General features: G+C 40.3%; 1 protein-coding gene across 8 annotated transcripts in view; it reads left to right on the plus strand.

The window, feature by feature from the left end:
• eml1 (EMAP like 1) overlaps nucleotides 1-20,209 on the plus strand; it is a 51,344-nt gene extending 31,135 nt beyond the window's left edge. For 3 of the 8 annotated variants that reach the window (XM_019277116.2, XM_019277112.2, XM_019277115.2), the window contains exons 2-25: nucleotides 621-803; nucleotides 1,016-1,069; nucleotides 3,120-3,258; nucleotides 4,732-4,779; nucleotides 6,242-6,370; nucleotides 6,510-6,538; nucleotides 8,172-8,198; nucleotides 11,040-11,169; nucleotides 12,044-12,193; nucleotides 13,516-13,585; nucleotides 13,770-13,880; nucleotides 13,994-14,089; nucleotides 14,185-14,319; nucleotides 14,428-14,527; nucleotides 14,681-14,832; nucleotides 15,332-15,457; nucleotides 15,906-16,037; nucleotides 16,620-16,687; nucleotides 16,868-16,956; nucleotides 17,209-17,306; nucleotides 17,605-17,692; nucleotides 17,877-17,972; nucleotides 18,052-18,182; nucleotides 18,269-20,209. In XM_019277116.2, coding sequence (XP_019132661.2) covers nucleotides 621-803; nucleotides 1,016-1,069; nucleotides 3,120-3,258; nucleotides 4,732-4,779; nucleotides 6,242-6,370; nucleotides 6,510-6,538; nucleotides 8,172-8,198; nucleotides 11,040-11,169; nucleotides 12,044-12,193; nucleotides 13,516-13,585; nucleotides 13,770-13,880; nucleotides 13,994-14,089; nucleotides 14,185-14,319; nucleotides 14,428-14,527; nucleotides 14,681-14,832; nucleotides 15,332-15,457; nucleotides 15,906-16,037; nucleotides 16,620-16,687; nucleotides 16,868-16,956; nucleotides 17,209-17,306; nucleotides 17,605-17,692; nucleotides 17,877-17,972; nucleotides 18,052-18,182; nucleotides 18,269-18,394 — 2,507 coding nt within the window. In that variant the 3' untranslated portion in view covers nucleotides 18,395-20,209. The remainder of the gene's footprint in view (nucleotides 1-620; nucleotides 804-1,015; nucleotides 1,070-3,119; nucleotides 3,259-4,731; nucleotides 4,780-6,241; nucleotides 6,371-6,509; nucleotides 6,539-8,171; nucleotides 8,199-11,039; nucleotides 11,170-12,043; nucleotides 12,194-13,515; nucleotides 13,586-13,769; nucleotides 13,881-13,993; nucleotides 14,090-14,184; nucleotides 14,320-14,427; nucleotides 14,528-14,680; nucleotides 14,833-15,331; nucleotides 15,458-15,905; nucleotides 16,038-16,619; nucleotides 16,688-16,867; nucleotides 16,957-17,208; nucleotides 17,307-17,604; nucleotides 17,693-17,876; nucleotides 17,973-18,051; nucleotides 18,183-18,268) is intronic. The other 5 variants (XM_019277113.2, XM_019277114.2, XM_019277117.2 and 2 more) reach the window with 5 other exon arrangements.
• The last annotated feature ends 940 nt before the right edge of the window (nucleotides 20,210-21,149 follow it).

Below are 21,149 nucleotides of genomic sequence, written 5' to 3' on the forward strand. Positions count from 1 at the left end.
GAATAAAGGGTATAAAAACAGTTGATGAGAATCTAGGACCCATTGTGTCGCTCCCTATATTCAGCATTTTCACTAAACACAAGCATCTTTTGGCAATGATTATTAAATGACCTTTTCTGTCGTCCTATTTCTGTTCGCATATCCGCAAACATAATATGGTGTATTCTTGGTAAGCCAGTATGTGCTCTCCTCTCAGCATTTTTGTACAGTAAACATGAAACTTTGTAAAGTAAAGTTTAGTTTAGCTTCACACAAAGAGAGGAAATGAAGGGAGCCTGGCTCCTTCTGAAGGTCACCTTCGGACAGAGCGAGGTTAAAGTTACTCCCTCTTTCTAATCTTTATGCTAAGCCATGTTAACCATCTACTTAGTTTTCTCGTCTTACTCTTGAGAGGAAATCATTTAAATATATTAATATAATAAAATAATAATTTATGAACACCCTGCTGTGATCTGAGTCTGAAGATAAAATAGATTCATTGTAAAAGGAGATATCTACATGTGACAAAACCATGGAAAGGACTGACTAACTTTATTTGATATGGCATTAAAAAAAAAAAAAAGCCCTGATATAGTATCAGCATTGTCTGCATCTCTGACATGAGTTCACTGTTCCCTCAGATGACAGTGCGTCAGCAGCCAGCAGTATGGAGGTGACTGACCGCATTGCCTCCCTGGAGCAGAGGGTCCAGATGCAGGAGGATGAGATCCAGCTTCTGAAGTCCGCTCTGGCCGACGTGGTGCGCCGGCTGAACGTGTCTGAGGAGCAACAGGCCATGGGGTCACGCAGAGGACCCACCAAAGGTAACATAAAGTATATGTACACATGTTTGGGGTTTCTTCAGTTCTTCTTCTGGGGTCAGCAGGTTTTTGGACTTTTTCTGTCTTACCTGATGATGTCTCCTTCAAATCCTGCTTCCTCTGACTAGTTACCGATCTCCTCTTCCTCTCCCTCCTGTCCTCTCCTCTCCTGGACTGTGATGTGTTGTTAAACGTGTTGTGCGTTATGTGTATAGAACCTGCTATGATGAAAAAGTCTCCCTCAGCAGACAGCAGTGTTGGGAAGCCAGGTAGGCTGACTGTGGAGTCTGTCTGCACTAACCAGGCCTGGTCACTGCCTGCTGGTATCATGTTGTGTACATATTTCACCAGGAAACACACACAGTAACCTAAAGTGCTGCACTGTCTGAGGTCAATGTATTGTGGCACCATTTGTGTCTGCGTTATGTACACTCAACATGCATCTTTTTAGTGTTTATGTTTCCAATACGGGCAATTTTATCAATGAACTGTCACAACTTAGTGAAGTAAGCTGCTAAGCACACGTGTTCTGTTTATGTCTTAGTAAAGAAAGGGCTGTTGTCGAGCAGCAGCAGAGACAAGCAGCTTGCCTGTCTCTGCTGCTGCTAACAAAGCTTTTTTATTGACCAGACAAATATTAGAGTGCTATCTTCTGGTATCAATTAACTCTCAACAAGGAAGTAAATAAGCGAAATGTCAAATTACTCCATTAAGTTAGAGTAAAACAACATTTAGCTGTCTCAGTTTAGCTTCAATAGTCTAGAATTAAGTTCATTTAAGGCAGGTTTCCTCACAGATAAGAGGCACAAGTCTCACTTGATATCGCACAGCTGAATGCAGCAAGTTCTCGTCTGTACTTTCAGTAAAGTCACTGAGAGAAATGTAGGTAACAATAATACATCTGTCAATTTTCAGCTGAGTTGTGTTTGATACAATCTGTCTCCCAAATAGCATCTTCACACGAGACAGTGATGTAATCTGCATGTGACATCAGCTGCACTTAATGTCCTCAAATGTGCATTTGAATGATGAATCAGTAAAAGGTTAAGAATCTGAGCTGCTGCCAGTTTCAGTGACAACAGATAGATGAAGTTTCGGATTGGTTTGGGAGGTGGAGGATGACTTAGACTCAGAGCTCCTTTACCTTATTGTTCTCTACTTACAGCTGCAGGGAGCCAGCTGTATGCTTCCCCACTGAAACACAATGACCTGCTTAACAAAGCTCAGCCCATGAAGGCAGACACTGTATCGCCGTGGACAGACACAGAAAAACATTCATCTTCTTTAACATGCTAACAAAATTACAACCTCGGTTTGCCCCTGCACAATTACTACATGAAAGATAACAGAGCAATGTGTGTGTGTGTGTGTGTGTGTGTGTGTGTGTGTGTCTGCTGGATGAACAGGGTCTATTAAATATTTATCACAGCAAAGCTGCAGCTTGGCTTTGTTATTCTGGGCTTGTCTGACTGGCGTGCGTGTCTGTGTGTGTGTACGTGTGTGATTTGTCAAACCACCTCTTGCAAACAATTAACATATATCATCTGTATGAAAAAGTGATTAAACAAAACAATAGCATCAATAAAATGAGAAACAACATTGAATTAAGATAATTCACATTTGAATTATAGGAATCTCATTCGCCGCCTCTGCTTTATCCTTATGATCCTTATGAGTACTTTAATGGTGTTTACCACTGGAATAATACATTTAAATGACCAAGCGTTGCAGTTCATTTCAGTTTTTATTACTATTACAGACACAAGTAGAGAGTAATATCTCAGACAAAGGAAAGGTTATAGGGAAAAAATGAACCATAATAATGTTATTTTTTGTATTCATAAGAAAGTTAACAATGTTTGTAACAAAAAATACCTTTTAATGTTTTAATATGATTATTGTGGACATTTCATTTCATTTAAAAATGTTACGTTATGGCCACAGTACACAAGAAATTCTTCTGAATCAAGGCTTCCAGCTTAGCAACACGCTCAATGAGCTTCTCAGAAGTGATTAAAAGCTTCATAACTGACCACGTTTACAGACGTCTGAAGGAACATGCACACTCAAAACATGCCTAAACAAACAGTGATGTCTATAAACCTGTTACCCCAGTGCATGCTGGCAAGCTTTGCACAACACTAGGACTGTACAATTTGTTTAAATACAGTGTTGTAGATTTTTACATATGTATATTATTTTGATCAGCCTTCTGTAACATCTCCGTCCGTGTTCTTCTAATGACTCCACATCAGTTGATACCCGTCTTATATAAAAAAAAATTCTGAACACTGTCTGTTGTTGTCCTCTTTCTTCCAGCCAGGCCAATGATCGCCACCCTGCCGTTACGGCCCACAGTAAACAACGGGACCATCCTACCAAAGAAAGGCAGCGGGACTCTGCCCTCCCCATCTGGATCTGGATCCAGGAAGGACACCAGCACACCAGCCAACAAGAGGTATCTATTACATTATTTTGACTTTTAAAGAGGTTGTTTGGAAAATGAAGTAGATTTTGTTGTGCTTTTTTACTGAAACGTCATGCCTTGTTAACACTCTTGTAAATGTGTAGGCCAGGTTGTGAGGTCTTGCATGCATCACGTCTTTCTTTCCAGACGTTTTATTTGTCTCGAGACATTTACTGTCACATCTGTCCACACCACGTCCGTTAATTTGAGTCATAAATCGTCATACTTCTGGCTTTTTATCAGCCAAAGCAACTGACATTTAACACGGCTGAAAAACAGAGAAACATAGTCGTCATCACTGTCTCTGCTTCTCTGCTATGTGTGTGTGTGTGTCTTTATACATGCATGTGGAGCACAGGTTATCAATCTTGTCTGTCAGGGGAACAATAGCCTTTTCCCATCTCTGGATGACATTACCATAATCAGATAAAGCTCAGCAGACAGCAGAGACCAGCTCCAATAAAAACAGCTGTGAACTCCCCTGTGGCGTTGTTTCTTTGATTTTCCATGTGTGTACTTTTATTTCTGCTTCGGGGGTTGTTTTCCGATACTGAGAACTGATACTTTTAATGCTCGCTGACTCTCACCTTGAGGTTTACTGGAGAGGACAGTAAAGAAATGGCTGTGCAAATTGAAATGTTACCAGTATGAGGATGGTTGGTAGGAATAAATCCCCAAACACCAAGAAGGACAGAAAATGTGATTTGTTCTTGTGTATTTCTTTGTTGTTCCTGTTTTCTTGTGTTTCAAGGTTAACTGACTCCTTCTACCCCATGATCTCTTGAGCTTGTAGTCGAAAGTAATTCGACTTTACAGTCGCATCATGCGTGACTAGTTTTTCACTTGGATACAGAGCTGTTTAGAGCTTTTAGAGGTGCTCAGCCCCCCCTAATGCAACCTCCACAGGCATAAAGATTTTTGCGTTTTATTCAACTATCAAACTTTTCCTCAATTTTTCCATCATAAATGTTTTAGTGCTGTTTTAAAACCGTCTCCACAAAGCCCAGAGCAAATCCCAGGGGATTGTTTATTCTTTCACTTAATTATTGGTCAACACACTCAACAATAAAATGTCTATTTTGTCTAAGTTTTTAACTCCCTCCTGGTTGTTTAAACCGCAGAAAAAATACAAATCACATGAGCTCGGCTGTTTGGATGTTAATTAAGCTAATGTCTGAGTTTCTTGCTGCTGTGATAAATGGAGGGTTTCAGTTTTTACTTACACTGAATATTAAAAAAAATCTCTGTAAAATCTCCAATCCTCTTCATAGAGATATTAAATCTAATTAGTATGGATTTAATACTGTAAAGTGGTAATTCATCAAGATTCGAGTCATCAGTCGTCTCCTCTGTTTATCTATGTGCTGTCTGTCTTCCTGTCTCCTCGCATGTTCTGTTAACATGATCACACCTGTGATCCTGTTTGTGTCCCGTCCACCTACAATGTCCCGCCAATCTGTCCAGTTTGTCTTCTCTGCCTCGCCCTTCTAGATTTCTCTACCTGCCCCTCAGGTGAGAGGAATTTACAGTGTACTGGTTACTATAACTAACATCACAGCCCCGATACATGCTAACCAAGTTATTAAATCAGTTAACTGCGACATTCATCATTTCCATCCTTGCTAATATTCACTGTTTATTGTTTGAATCTTTGGATTTTGTGTTGCTTACTGTGTCTGGGATTAGTCTAAATCGCAGATTGGTCACAATCCAGTCAACCTTCCCTAATGCCCTGTGGCCCAATTACTATGATTCCTCATGGGATAACACAGCAAACAACAGTTTCTCTCTCGCTCTCTCTCTTCTTTCTATTCTATTCTATTCTATTCTATTCTGCTCTTTACTGAACAAACACACACCGGCTCTCCAGAAGGGATAACGGCCACCGGCCAGTTTTAGGATTTGAATAGACCTTACTCCCATAGGGTGGATTAGGTGACTGGGCCTACTGGCCATTGGATTGCTGATGGAGCCTTTTCATTGTTGTGAATGGGCAGGCTGTCTGCACCACTAATATGCAGATTTGCACAGGTCTGTACTCATGGACGTGGGGGAGTGCTGAGAGGGCTGCAGCACCCCCTAAAATCAGGCATAATGAAACCCATCAATTAGATTTATAATGATTTTCCCCTTTTTTACTGGGATTTACTGTTATAGGCTTTATGCATTAGTATTTGTGGTAGAAGTTTGACTGTTTTTATTTATTATTTGTTAATAATTTGTCTATAACAACCTTATTTTCAACCCTGATTAAGGCAACTCCGGTTGGATCTATCACATGTGAGCACATTGAGGTGTTTTAGGGAGTTCAGAGAGTCCCACTGAATCAAAGTGAGCAAAGATGTCATGGCACATGATCAGACAGACCCAGAGAGTTCAACTAGGAATGAAATATGTCTGGTAACTAGAGCTTGTTCTTATTTTTTGAGGTTTAAAAGTACTGTGCTCTCCCGGCCTTGATTCTCCATTTACAGGTGTTACTCTTTTTTTTCACTATCACTTACACACTATTGTTAATGGCACAAATTACATTTGTAAAACTGATCTGTAAAATAATGAATTAAATCCCCCAAAAACAGTAGATCTGTCATTTTTTTATGCATTAGTTCAGTGTTCCTGTCTGTGTTGTTGCTGTGGTTGCTTTGATATGCAGTCTGTTGGTGTTCATGTTTGCTATGAATGCCGCGCAGCATCATTAAATGTCTGTATTGATGTTTTGGTGCAAATTCTCCCTGACAGTCTTGTTAAGAGTCATGCTTTCCTTTTTTTAATAATGAGGCTGAATCATGAAATAAATACATCTTTCTTAAAAGTGCTTTCAAAAGCTCTTTCCTGGTGAAAAGAGCTTTTTTTATTTATTTTTTTAGAAAAGCAGTGTCAGGTAGTAGTTTTATGATCTATTTCTTCTTCTTCTTCCTCCCTCCACTCTGTCTTTCTCTGTTTTTGCCTCTGTCCGCCTCCCTCCTCACCACAGCACTGTGAGGAGAGCCAACTCAAATGAGCATGTGGGAACTTTGACACGGAAAGATTCGAGCGACTCCAAGGGCAACCGAACTCGCGCCGGATCCACCGGCAGCAATTCCAGCGGAAAAAGAAGTGACAGGTAACATCACGTTAAAGTTATTATTATTAGATATATTCACCTGAGAACACATTGATCTTCTTGTAAAGCACTTTCTAATCAATTTATATGGAGGCAGGATGCTGAATGACAGCTGTTTGTTTACTTATTTACTTTGCAGCAAACAGAGGGACCCAGTGTTCAATGCAGGTAAGAACTAGAGGCTTCTTTATGGCTCTGTAGCCTGACAGCTATGACAATTTCATGCAGTGATACAACCCTCCAAGAGCCATCACACAAAATACTCAGTGGCTCCCTGTGTCAGTTAAAGGTCAACCTGTTTTAGGTTTTAGAGGCAACCTGTCAAAATCAAGAATACTACATTTATTCATTTTTTTCCCAAAAGAAGACAGAAACTGACGTCAACTACAGTTTGAGTCAGTGCCTCGAACTGTTTTCTGCACACAGAGACGCCACTGAGGGTTTCTCTACATGATGCTGTATCTTAAACATTCATCTTGTCCGTGATCCATCCCTTCACAAGTAACCATTCTTCATCCATTACTACATCTTCACATTCTGCTTTCATTCATCTTTTCTTTTTAAAGCTCTTTCTGTGTTGTTTAAGTTCAACTTTAGTTTATAATTTAAGGTGTCTGGTAAAAACTGTGTGTAAAACTTTATTTACATAAATCATTTCAAACAGTTGTCTCTGAGAAATTAGCTTGATCGATGAGATATTGTTGCTAAATGCATGTGGATCTACAGAAAATGTGTGAAATGATTTCCATAAACCTGAAATGTAGCTGGAAACCTTTAGCTTTAGTCCACATTTCCGAAATATACCAACGGCCCAGAATTTCTCTTGAGGTTGTGACAGCTCGCTTTATCTGAAGACAACAACCCGCTAAGGTATTCCTAGCTCATGATTCCTCTTATTTTTCTGCCAGATTTTAAAAATCTTTTCAGTAGTTCAAGTGATATTCATAAGCTCCATAAGATCCGTGCCATACAGAAAGTAAAGAGCTAAAATAACCCCCGTTAGATTCTGATGAGACAAAACAACCTTCACACAGTTTATTCTTGAAACAAATAACAGGAAACACACAAAACAACGGGCCTGAATATGAAATGAAATGAGTATTGATCAGATTTTCATCTCCAGCATGCTATTGATTTTTGTGCAAATTGAGCTGCTGTCTTTCATTTGGTTTACCTGTCTACAGTTTGAATCCTAATAAATAAACTACCTTTAGTAAATAAAGACAAATACGCCTTATTCAGAGCTTTGTACACCATCAGATTACAAAGTACAAATGCTAATACAGTCCAGTAATAAATCACATGTGACCACATAGCCTTAAATATCTCTAAGGTTGATGCTGACTATCAAGAGAAAGTGAGCCACAGAGGTAATTACTGCTACAGCACTTACTGGACATTCTAATTAATTACAGACAAATAATCCACTGCAAAGTGGCACGATCAGGGCGGTGTTATGGACATAAATTGCCAGCGGGGGGGACATTTAACCAATACAAATGATAATTGCAACATTAAATTCTGCCGATGTAATTCTTACCTGTTATACATGAAGTGATTCCATGCAAAGAGCTTCAACTGATACTACAAACAAATTTAATTACTCACCACAAAGGAGAAGAGGGTGGTACACCATGACGCAGGAAATGAGCACTCATTCATTAAGAACATTAAGGACAGAAGCTGCTGTTCATTAACGGCAGGAAACAGGGAGCACGCTCATATTAGGACAGACCAGGAAGTGAGGAAGACATGCCACCCCTCACCTGGTGCTTGTGTCTCTCTCTGTGACCTTTACAAGGGACGCGACGTGTGACCCACTGCAAAGGTAGGCTTCACACCCCTTTCCTCACCCCTGAAGCCCCCTGGCCTACACAGCTCTCTGGACACTGCAGATGATTTTGACCTCTGTACATGCACAAGATAAAAACAGGACTTTTATTCTGAAATTTTGGGATTTTACATCCTGAACATTCAAATTTAGAGATTCCCTTCGGTGCAGTGATCAGGGAGCTGTTCAGACAAGGGGCAGGAGTGGGTTGAGTGTGTGTGTGTGTGTGAAAGTTAGCTTGTATTGTTCTTAAACCAGCACACACACACACACACACACACACACACACACACACACACACACACACACACACACACACACACGCTACCTAACCTCCACTGAGAGCTGCATCAGAGTGTGATTGCAGTGTTTGCAGTCCACTCCACACTGTGTGTGTGTGTGCGTGTGTGCTCACTGCTCACAGCTTTCGCTCACTTTAGAGGTATTTAGTGTCTGTCACCATAGTAACAACACAAAGATTGAAGACACTCGCCTCCTCACAGCCGCCTTGAGTTTTTCTGCGAACACTTAAATCCTCTTTTTCTGAGATTCCTCGCTGTAGTTGAGAGCAAGTAGATTTCGCCGCTCTTATTTTCTCTCAAAATGAAAATTTGCATCACAAACACATTCAGGATCTTTTAGCTCCTGTTGAGTCTGTTTGACTTGTAGTTTTCTCACATGGCTTTAAGTGTTGTCTGTTTGTGTGTAGTCCTCGTCACAAAGCTGCCAAGAATTTAAAAGAATAAGAGTTAAAGCTCATTTCCTCACACATATATTGCTGTTTGCACAGTCTTGTCACAGGATAATTTATTCTTTAGACAGAAAGATTTTTTACCCTTGAAAGCATCTAGACCAGTGGTTCTCAACATCCTTTAAAATGGAGCAGAGGCTCGTCACATGCGGCATACAATACATCTACAGCATGTATTGTAACCATCTCCTGAAAAGATAAAACGATGCAGCACTTCACAGGACAAAAGCACAGATCAAAGAATTGTCATAGAAAACTGAAAATAGAACGTAATGTAATTTGGTGTTAAAAGTAAAAAGTAAATTCAAACTCAAGTAAATACTTTATTTATGACTCCTTTGTTATTGGATAATCTCCCTATGTGTTGAATTGTATGCTGCCTGTTGACAAATTTCACATTTTTGCATGTGCAGCTGATTAAAAGAAGTTACACCGGCTATTAGTTACAAATTTATGAACTGAAAGAAGAAGACATGCATATTCTTTCCAGGAGGCCTTTTGGAAATTACTTGGATTCATAAAATAAAATAAAGTAAAATAAAATAAAATAAAATACCAAAAAAAATTCTCTGCTGCCCCATTAATCATCTCCAGATTAATCTTGTGGCCCCTCTCATGGGTCCTGACCCTGAGATTTGAAACCACTGATTTAGACTAGCAAGGAAACATCTAATTCATGAGAGACAGTGAAAAAAATTATTTCATTTTATTACTTTTTTCAAAATAAGATCCTAGTGTTTGATGATGAGTCCCTAGTTTCCTTTTGATAGTTTGTGTTTTGCCAATTTCATGATGATTTTAACAAAACAAAAAAAAAAACAGCCATTACCTTTGTCTAACTTATTTTACCAACCTCCTCCACCCCTTACATTTCTTGCTCCTTTGCCCCTGTTTGTCCCTCTTTGGCCCCCTCCACCCAATTGGACAACCTCCAACACCCCTCTCCACCATCGGCTCCTCTGCTCTTGTCCCTCCCACCTACATTATAGTCACAGTACAGATTTACCTCAGCCGCTCTGCCAAACGGACGGGGACCAGCGGCAAGGCCGTTGCTTCGGCTATAACAGCCCGTTCTGCAACCAACCCCCAACAAACCTCAGAAAGCAGCAAAGCAAGCATGGCCAAAAAGGGCGGTCCCGCCAAGGTGCCGGCGGCCAGAAAGACTCCAAATTTTAGCATCCAGCTGAGAAAGTCAGGAAGTTTGTCATCGTACTCTCCTCTCGATACGCCCAGTTATCGCAGCCCCATCAAGTCTCCCAGCCAGTACTTCCAGATTTGTTACTGAGTCTGGAAACACAGAACAGCAACACTCACCTCTCTAGATATGTAATAGGAATAGGAATAATTATTCCAGTTATCAAGCTTTAAAACATCTGAGCCAGACAGTACGGAGCCAAATTCATATCTCAGTAAAAACCTCTTATACCAGACATTGCAGAGAGATTGCAGGTATTTCTTAGCAGAACTAAATCTAAAATAAATAATCAAACTCAATGTTCCCAATCTCACTCATGTCCTTTATGAAACATGGACTTATGGGTGAGATTGGGAACTTTATAAATGTAAGTTTGTTTCTTTTGGTTCCCTTGATGTTTTCTGCATGATTTCTTTTTTAGTGTTAACATGTTTTAAATTAATTTCTCATTATCCGCTTTTCTAAGCCTGGATCTGTTCGTTTTGTTTGTTTGTTTTCATAACATTTGCATAACTCTGCTTGTGTCTGCATTTTATGTTGGTTAACCTCTGCTGTGAGCTGAATATTTATGAGTTTTGTTCATTAAGTGTTCATGTTGCGCTATGTTGTCATAAAGATGTTTTTGAAATGACTAATAAAGTCAGTTAAAAAGCTGATTTGTTTGTGTTTGCAAAGTCTGTCCTTTTCTCTTTTAATAGCAAAAACCCCATCATATCACATCTCTCCATTATCCTCTAATCTTGTCACACATTCATTTGTCATTCACGTCATAATAACACATTGTATTATGCTTCACTGTAGTATGTGTCATGTCTCTTCATGACCCCACCATCACATCTGTGTTCTCCTACATGCATATGATCTCACTGCTCCTTTCTATTGCTTTTTCTAGAGGAAGGTTATGTGAAAATGTACTTGAAGGGTCGCCCCATCACCATGTTCATGCCCAAAGAGCAGGTGGACAGCTACTGCCTGGAGGCCAAAGCAGACCTGCCCAGCAACAAACTCAAGCTGGACTGGGTGTATCCTTTCACGGCAACATGTTTAAAAAAAAGCAAGAGACAGAAAACTGATGCTACCTGTGTGATACCACTTACCTCTTTTTTTTTTTTCTCAGTAGAAATAAAAAGCCTGCTTGTGATTTGGAAAGTTTTCAAAAGTAATCCCCTGAGGAGAGTGACTATAGATTGGCCTGTTATGTAGTTAAGAGAGGAAGCTGACAAAAGTGTCGTCGCCTCTCCCTGCTTGTCAGAGTAGATCTGTTCAGATGTTCATTTCTGCCGTGCAGCGCTGCCGCAGTAAGAGTCGGGCTCATCGCTCTGCAGCCTGCAGTCAGTAATAACCTGAACACAGCTGGCAGGCTGAAGCACAACCAGTCAGCAGCTCCTCTTGTGCTGTTTTATTTTGTTTCATTTTGTGCTTTCTCGCTTTCTTTCATTTGTTGATGAAAGAATGAATGTAGTGTGTTGTTCAGTCTAGCAGAAAGCCTAAGGGGAAAAAGCCAGAGGGAGACAAAGAAAAGATTAAATCTGTGGAGAGAGAGAGAGAGAGAGAGAGAGAGAGAGAGAGAGAGAGAAATAGACGTGGGCTGCATATTTTGTGTGCTAAATCCAGTAAAAACAAATTAGACACATGCACACAGTAGATAGATTAGTTTGAATGCATTTTAATGTCATTTCTGTGGTTTCTGACCTTGCAGCTAATAACTTTTTTCCCTGATTCATCTCTTGGTCTTTAAAACATAGATAAAGAGTACAAAAGGTCACAATAGCTGAAGTCTAGGCTGTTATCTTCAAAGTTTTATTTTTATCCAGCGGTCAAATAGCAAAAGATATTCAGTTTACTATCAGATTTCACCTCTACTTGTTTCATCCCTTGACCTCTCTGATTGTCCAGTTACGGTTACCGTGGCCGAGACTGTCGCTCCAACCTTTACCTGTTGCCCACTGGAGAAACGGTGTATTTCATCGCCTCGGTGGTCGTCCTGTTCAACGTGGATGAGCAGCTGCAGAGACATTACACTGGACACACAGATGACATCAAATGGTGAGAGACGCACACACACTAACCTAAGGGACTACATGAAGTCAGCTGCCACTCATATCACATCTGTCGCCTACCTTTCATCTCTGTTAGAGTTGATATTTCGAGCCTTTTTCTAAAACGCTCACAGTGTAGAGTTTATTCACAGCATATTTTCTTTTCTTTAAACCTAGTAAGTGCAGAAACATACAAACAAATAAAGATGGTCGGACAAAGAAGAGGTCGCTTTCCAGTCTTGTTGTCTACACCTGCAGAATAACTCCCATTTCCAAAAAAAAGTTGGCACGCTGTGTAAAAATATAAATAGAAACTAAATGTGAAGATGTGCAAAACACTGAAAATAGCACAAAGACAACTTATCAAATGTTAAAACTGAGAAACTTTATTGTTTAAAAAAAAAAGAGATGCCCATTTTGAATTTGAATTTGTCAGCAACATGTTCCAAAAAAAGTTGGCACAGTGGAAACAAAAGACTAGAAAAGTTGCGAAATGCCAAAAGGAAACACCTGGTGGAACGATTGACAGTGAACATGGTTTACTGGCAACAGGTTAGTAACATGACCGGGTATAAAAAGATGGAGAGGTGTTCACCATTCTGTGAAAGACTGTGCTGGCAAATAATGCAACAGTTCTGAGAATCTGTCAATTTCATGGTAGTTCATTAAAAGATTCAGAAAAAATCTGAGTGCACGGGACAACGGGTTGGTCGTCTGTGAACACAGTTTGTCACTACATCACCAAATACAAATTGAATTTCTACCATGCAAAAGAGAAACTGTACAATCAGATCCTGAAACGTTGCTGCCTCCTATGGGCCCAAGCTCATTTCAAGATGTACTGCACACTTTCATATTTTGTTTCGCTTTACATGCGCGGCAACTTCTTTGGAAATGGGACTATATACTGAGGCAACTCGGCAAATATATGCACATGCATGGAAGTATGTCTGTGAAAAAGTGTGTAGTTCAAGGTAACCTTAAAAAGCCACATCTATTATTATGTTATTACACTTTGGGGTTAATAAAAGTTTAATTTAATTATGAACAATTTGATCAGATGATGAATTGCAAACCTTTGAAGACAAAATGTTCGAGCTTTACACATGCTAGAGTTTATCTTAAACTGTTTTATTTCCCTCACATCAGCACCGACAGCGTGTGGTAGCTACAGTGAATATCGTATTCACAGCTTTAAAAACCTCGCTCGCCAAATGTTCCCTTTCAAGTCCTGTGAGCACGTCGCTCATCTTTATTCAGGGACTCCTTTTGATGTTGAAAGGCTTTTAACCGGTTTCATGTCTGTTTTCACATCTTCCTTTTCACCAGCTTGGCCGTCCACCCCGATAAAATCACCATAGCAACCGGGCAGGTGGCGGGCACCTCTTCAGATGGGAAAGTAAGTGAGAGAGACTGTCATTTTATCACTGTAAGAAATTATGTTTACCCAACTGAGAAGATGACACACATTCACTCTCAGTCACGTCAGTTCAGTGGATTCAGCCTCACATTGCATCATACTGATGATGTACTGTACCTCTCCTGGTGTCGTGCCCATGTTTGTATGTTTATTTTCCTGGCAGCAGCTGGCTCCTCATGTCCGTGTGTGGGACTCTGTCAGCCTCAACACACTCCACGTTCTTGGCACAGGCTTCTTTGACCGAGCCTTGGTCTGCTTGGCTTTCTCCAAGTCGGTAAGGAAACCCCTAACAAGACCATTTCTGACATGTTTTTGACTGTTCTCTGGCTCTTGGATACCATTTTGTGAGCACATAAATATGGATTTGTGTCTTTTTCTGTTTGTGAGAATGGAGGAAACACATTGTGTGTTGTAGATGACTCCAATGACCACGTCCTCTCCGTCTGGGACTGGCAGAGAGAGGACAGACTGGCTGAGGTCAAGGTGTGTTAAATAGACTAAATAAGCCATAACATTACACGCCAGTATATATAAAGTGTCAGCGCCTCACTAATTCTTGTTTACGTGTTTCGGTTCAGTGCTCCAACGAGTCGGTGTTTGCTGCAGACTTTCACCCGACAGACTGCAACATCATCGTGACCTGCGGCAAGTCCCATCTCTATTTCTGGAACCTGGAGAAAGGCGTGCTGGTCAAGAAGCAAGGATTGTTTGAGGTAGGACACCAGACTGTTTACAAAGTGTTAGATCAAAACCATAAAGCAATGATGTTTGATATAGAGACAGTTTATGAAACAAATATGTGTTCTTGTGTGTTCTTGCAGAAACAGGAGAAGCCCAAGTTTGTGTTGTGTGTGACATTTGCAGAAAATGGCGACGCCATCACAGGAGACTCGAGCGGGAACATCCTGGTGTGGGGAAAAGGCATGTTAATTTATTCACTCTATCTGTCACTGATTCATCTATTGATTACCCCGTCTGTCCGTCTGTCCATTAATCTGCCCTCGTCAAGCAGTCGACCTTTATGTCCATCCAACTGAACCGTCTCATCCATCTCATCCCATCTCCGTCATGCAGGCACTAATCGTATCAGCAACGTCATCCAAGGAGCTCACGAGGGCAGCATCTTTGCTCTGTCAATGCTGAGGAACGGCACGCTGGTGTCTGGAGGAAAAGACCGCAGGCTTGTCTCCTGGGACAGCAGCTACCAGCAGATACAAGCAGTGGAGGTGAGAAAAAGTTCAGAGTCTTCTGTCTTGAAAAAAAAAAAAAAATATATATATATATATTATCAGACATAATTTCATGGATGAAGTGAATAAATCACACTTCCAGAAATGCATGCATTTAAAATGTAGAGCTCCACAGCATCCTCATGACCGGATCAGCTCTTAATATGTTTTAATAAAATGTTAAGCTGCACATCGAGCGCCTTCTTTTTAAGTAGGTTACTTATATTAGCCAGAAATAGCTTTCCTGCCCGAGGCGGCTGCGGCTATGCATTCCGAATACTGCAACGTATCATAAATATTACAGAGGATGAGATGAGTTTGTGCTCTCATTGAGATTCATAGATATTTATAGTGCTGAGAGTTATGCATTGCTCATATCTTATTTGCTCTAAAGCGACCACATTATACAGTAAAAAGATTAGCTGATGTTTATTCTGCCTAATGCTGGATTCCACGTGAACAGATGGTGGACATGAATTTTATATTTTCTCAACAGGTGCCTGAGTTGTTTGGTCCCATCCGGACCATAGCAGAGGGCAGAGGGGAGACCGTGCTTATCGGGACCACCAAGCACTTTGTTTTACAAGGCAGTTTGGATGGAGAATTCACGCCTATTACACAGGTAGATGCATAAATAGATACATTTGCACTTTGACGTAGGGCTGCAACTTACAACTATTTTTATTATCATGTTATTTTCTTGATTAATTGCCCTATAAAATGTCAAAAGACATTTCCCAGAGTCCAAGGTGACGACTTGTTTAACCTGACCAACAGTTAAAAGACCAAAAATATTAAGCTCACAAAGAAATAACAGAAAAAAACTAACAAATCCTCAAGAAGAGTAGCTGGAACCAGAGAATAATTGTGTATTGTAATGAACTGATTATCAATATTGTTGCCGATTAATTTTCTGTTAATCCACTAATCGAATAATCATTAATTGTTGCAGCTTTAATAAGATGATGTCCAAGTATACTGAACAAAATAAAGCTTGTATGATAATGTTGTAACACCTCTCCTCTCCTCTCCTCTCCTCTCCTCTCCTCTCCTCTCCTCTCCTCTCTCAGGGTCACACTGATGAGTTGTGGGGTCTGGCTGTCCACCCCTGGAAGCCTCAGTTCCTCACCTGTGGCTATGACAGACAGGTCTGCCTGTGGGACTCCAGTTCCCATCAGCTTATCTGGACCAAGACTATGGATGTATGTTAAGTCAACACTGCCCCCTGGGGTCAGAATTACATAGCACACAACAGATGATGATGATTCAGGACATTATTTTATCAGATCAGATGTCCTTGAAAAACAGCAGAAATGTCACATTTATCAACTAAAATGTACAAATTTACATGCATTGTTTCAGCTTTGCATGAAATGGACAGATTTCTGTTTTATTATTGACATTAAAGATCCTCTTAAGACATGTTTCATGACATATGCTGCTTTCTTTTATGGTTTTCTCATAAAAAACTCAGTTACCGCATTAAAAATTACATCTATTTCTTCTCCGTCATTGAAAGAATTTATGAATATGGAAATATTTTTAATTTCAGTACCTGACACAAGATGTCTGTACTTGTGTACATTGCAAATTGAACTATTGATTGGCCTCCAAACTAGTTGTGACGTCACAAAACCCTGCGTGTACCCTTTATGTAAACCTCAGATTTAAGGTGGAAACAGATGTTTAGTGTCAAACTCTGCACAATGAAGGTTGAACATCAAAGTGAAGAAACAATAACAATGAATGAATATACTCTTCTTGTCTGTTCTTGTTTCTGACAGGATGCTGCCCAATCAGCAGGCTTCCACCCGTCTGGAGCTGTGGTTTCCATAGGAACCCAGACTGGCAGGTAGGGGAGCCCATTACCAAAAGACAGCAGCACTAAAGAAATATAATGTTTACCTCACTGCTTCAGCTAAAAAAAGATCTAAGAAAGCAGCTACTGGAACAATCCTCGTGAGCAGATTTGAATTTTATATTAAACTGATGAAGAACCAGATTGTTGAGCAGCCTGTCGTTGATCCTGCAGGTGGCTGGTGCTGGACACCGACTCCAAGGATCTTGTCACAGTACACACAGATGGGAATGAACAGCTGTCTGTGATGAGCTATGGGCCAGGTATGGTGGTGATAATTGCTGAAACAGTGTGTTTCCCCTGTGCGTGCAAAGCGTTGTTTTCACTGTCTGTTTGTCCTTTAGCTGTGTGGAAACTTGCAGCTCAGAATGTAAGCAAAAATATTACAGATGATACAGAAAAAAAGGCAAAACTTGTATTTGTTGGCCGTGTTTTTGACACCAGGAAAGCTACAAGTCAAGTGTTTTGTTTGATCACCAATAATCTTCCTGTCTGTCTTCTTTCATTTTATTTAGATGGCAACTTCCTGGCCATCGGTTCCCACGACAACTACATCTATATCTACGCTGTGGCGGAAAACGGGAGGAAGTACAGCCGAGTGGGGAAGTGCTCGGTGAGCACCTGTATTTATAATCCCCCCCTCATCTGTGTCTCCTATATTTTTAGTTCCTCCTCGCATCAGCTTTATATTTAGTTCCTTCCTCAGCTCTATATTTGGGCCTCTGGACTCTGTACACTCTGTCCTCGCTGTGTGTTGATAAAGAAGCTGCAAAATGATAAATGTTTAATGGTATTCAAATCCAAATTTTTAGGATTATTTCTGGTGCTTGAAGAACCACATTGCTTCAATGTAAGGAATAATGCAAAGTGTCTGCAAAGATAAATAATCAAACTTTTGTATCATATCTCAGGGTCACTCTAGTTTCATCACCCACCTGGACTGGTCAGTGGACTCCCAGTACCTGGTATCAAATTCAGGGGACTATGAGATACTGTATTGTAAGTATGATCACTCTCATCCTCTTATTTGTTGTTTTGGTTGGTTTATGATTGTGTAGCGTTACAACAAGAATTGCTGAAAACTCTCAACATATAAACACTACCCTAGTGTTGATTTTGTCCAAGTACCAGTACATACAATACTAATATATGTGTATTTTTGTGTTTGTGTGTATTTCTTCAGGGATCCCGTCAGTGTGTAAACAGGTGGTCAGTGTGGAGACCACCAGAGATATCGAGTGGGCCACCTACACCTGCACTCTGGGCTTCCATGTGTTTGGTAAATAAAAGCCTCATGTGTGTTTTTGACTTTTAATGTCCGTTTAATAGACGTTAACCACTGAACTTCTGCTCCTCAGGCTTGTGGCCCGACGGCTCAGATGGCACTGACATCAACGCTTCCTGCAGGACTAATGATAAGAGCCTCCTGGTCACTGGAGACGACTTCGGGAAGGTCCATCTATTCTCATACCCCTGTTCACAGTTCAGGGTATGATACTGTATGCTTTTGTGCAAAATATACATCTCAGTGATGTTACGAAGGAGTTTAAGCTAAGGAAATTATTTTCTTTCCAGGCTCCCAGCCATGTTTACGGCGGCCACAGCAGTCACGTCACCAACGTGACCTTCCTGTACGACGACAGCTACCTGGTGTCGACTGGTGGGAAGGACATGAGCGTGATGCAGTGGAGGATAGTCTGAGGGAGCAAGACAGAAACAGATACTGTCAGTTTCTTACTGCTGCCAGGGGGCCTGAAACCCAACTGAACTGAACCGAACTGCACTAAACTGAACCGAACCAAACTTAAATTAACTCAGATGCTAAAAACAAAAGTGGACCTGCCTGAACTGAAGTGAATTGACAGAAGAGGAACCTGAAATTTCTATTCCTGATCTGCTCTCAGATCCCCGAATGAGATGAACTGTTGGAGGTGTAACGTGCGGTTGCTTGAAATACAAAAATCTTGAATATTTCTCCTTTTCTTTCTTCACGCTACATGTAAAAAAAAACAAATCACTCTCTCTCTCTCTCTCTCTCTCTCTCTCTCGCTCTCTTCCTCTCATGTACTTTAGCCTACTCACCAATGACATGAGACAAAACAAATCAAACGGATCAAATCCAACGAAACAGAACCAAAGGCTCTGACTTTCTGACTGCATTTGTACAGTTTGGCTTTTGCTGTTCTTTTATCGCGCACACTCTGGGCACAGATAACGGACTGGGGAGGTTCCCGGGTGAAGATCATCGCGCTGGAGAGTATTGGAACAAAAACTGTGTACGGAAAGAAAGAACATAGTGATTTTCTAATTGTTAAACTTTCTTTTATTTTGTATTTAACAACTCAGGAAAGCACTAGTGAAGCAGGACTCTTCCCTTTGATTAACACTGACATATCAGAACGAGCCCTAAACACACCTAAACATGCAGTGAAGCTAATTTTAAATTGTTAAGCCATGATTGAATTATTTGCATTGACTAATTGTGTATGAGAGCCACCTATACAGCAAAGCAAATGATGAATTTGGTGGACATAGTAATTGAATTCAGAGAGAAGAATACTGTAGATGAAAAATACCTGGATTCATTGTTAAGATTTTAACCATTTTCCACAACACTATCTGTTTTTCTGTGCTTCCAGTTCTTTAAAACAAATTCGCCTTTCCTATTATTTATTGATCATGAGTCAAATCCTTCACTGCCAATTTAAAATATACCTAAAATAAATCCCTGCTCAAATACACCAAGAGGCTTGAAACACACGAGCAAAAACGTGTTTGAATATGCAGTATTTGAAACTGTTTCAGAGCTTTGAAAAGAGTTGTTGTGTCTTTTCTTTTCCCTTGACGTGCGAGGAAAATGAAACTCAAGCTTGTATTGGGGTTTTTCAGTGATGTGAAGCCTTTTCAAATCTGCACCCAGATCAGTTTAGGAAGGGGGAAGGGTGAGACCATTACACTGTAACTGTTTACGTCTGATGTGCACCATCAGTCACTGGCAAGATATTTAACTGAAATGAACCTTTTGAGGTGTTTTTTTTTTTTACTATAATTCACTGCTTCAGCCTGATGAACAGACTGCAGGTGTGTCCTACTGCACAACTGAACAAGCAAATCAACCATTTAGCACTTACTGTAGCTTTCCATGAACCAATGATGTCCAATGTTTTAACCTTCCAGACTCTCCGTACACCTGCTGTACTGTACGTAGCACATCACACTCCCTCATCTTATGGTTAACAACAAACCAATATTACACACGTGCATGAATAAATGAGATTTCTTTGATTGAGGTTCAGCAGATTTTAGTATGACCACAACTGCCACCGATATGAGGCGTATTGGTGTTGTTTTGATTGCCGGAGTTATCAGGAAATAAAAATCGGTGAAATCTTCTAACAGTCACCACCCTACAGGGTGAATGTAACATGATTTGTCTTGACACTAAACACCTGAAGCTGCAGAATACCATTAAACATTTAACATATGTCTGAAAGTAAATGCAACATGAAATTCCCATGAGGCTGTGTCTTATATTATACACATTTTTGTGTGGTATGTTTCTTTATTTTAATTTTTTTTGTCTGTTACGTGTGGAAATGTAACACACCTTTATACTTTATACTCGCAATTCAATCCCAACAGGTCTAGACTGTACTCTTTATGATGTTATTTACAGAGACCCAATAATTCCCAAAGCAATGTTTATATTTCTTTATAATGACCAAACTTAAAGATCCAGCGTGATTTAGGGGAATTATTTGAAAATAAGATTATTTTTTTGTGGGAGGGTAGCACGGAGGTCGCCTCACAGCAAGAAGGTTCCTGGTTCAAACAGCAGAACAGCCTTTCTTCTCCAGTTTGCTCTCAATGGGTTCTCTCCGGGTACTCCAGTTTACAGTCCAAAGACATGCACTTAATAGTTTAACTGGTGTCTCTAAATTGCCTCAGTGGTTGTGTAGTGACCACTATCAATTACAAGAGGCAGCTAAGAGGCTAAGCAGGCTCTTAATGTGACTTGTTCAAATCAAAACTTAAAAGGTCCACAGTCACGTCAGACATATTTTATGGTGTTTATCAAACACAGGAATAAAAAAAACCTTAATGTGACAAAACTAGATCAGACGAAACCATACAAATACATATACATATATTTATATATACACAAAATATTCAAGCCTAACTCACCCTCTTTGTCTGAATCCAGCCACCAAGTGAGCAGGTAAAATAAGGTGAAATCACACAAACCTGTGCCAATTACTGGAAATGACAGTGATCTAAACAAATAAACAACACAAGCCATATACACATTTGGCTCCTTCAGGTTGGTCATCTCTATGTGTCAACCCTGTGATGAACTGGTGACTTGTACAGGGTGTACCCCGCCTCTCGTGCAGCTGGGCTATCTAACTGGGATAGGCTCCACTCCAGCCCCCCTGATAACCCTGATAAGGACAAG

Source organism: Larimichthys crocea, chromosome XXIV (assembly GCF_000972845.2).
Source record: "Larimichthys crocea isolate SSNF chromosome XXIV, L_crocea_2.0, whole genome shotgun sequence".
In the NCBI taxonomy this organism is placed as follows: domain Eukaryota; kingdom Metazoa; phylum Chordata; class Actinopteri; family Sciaenidae; genus Larimichthys; species Larimichthys crocea.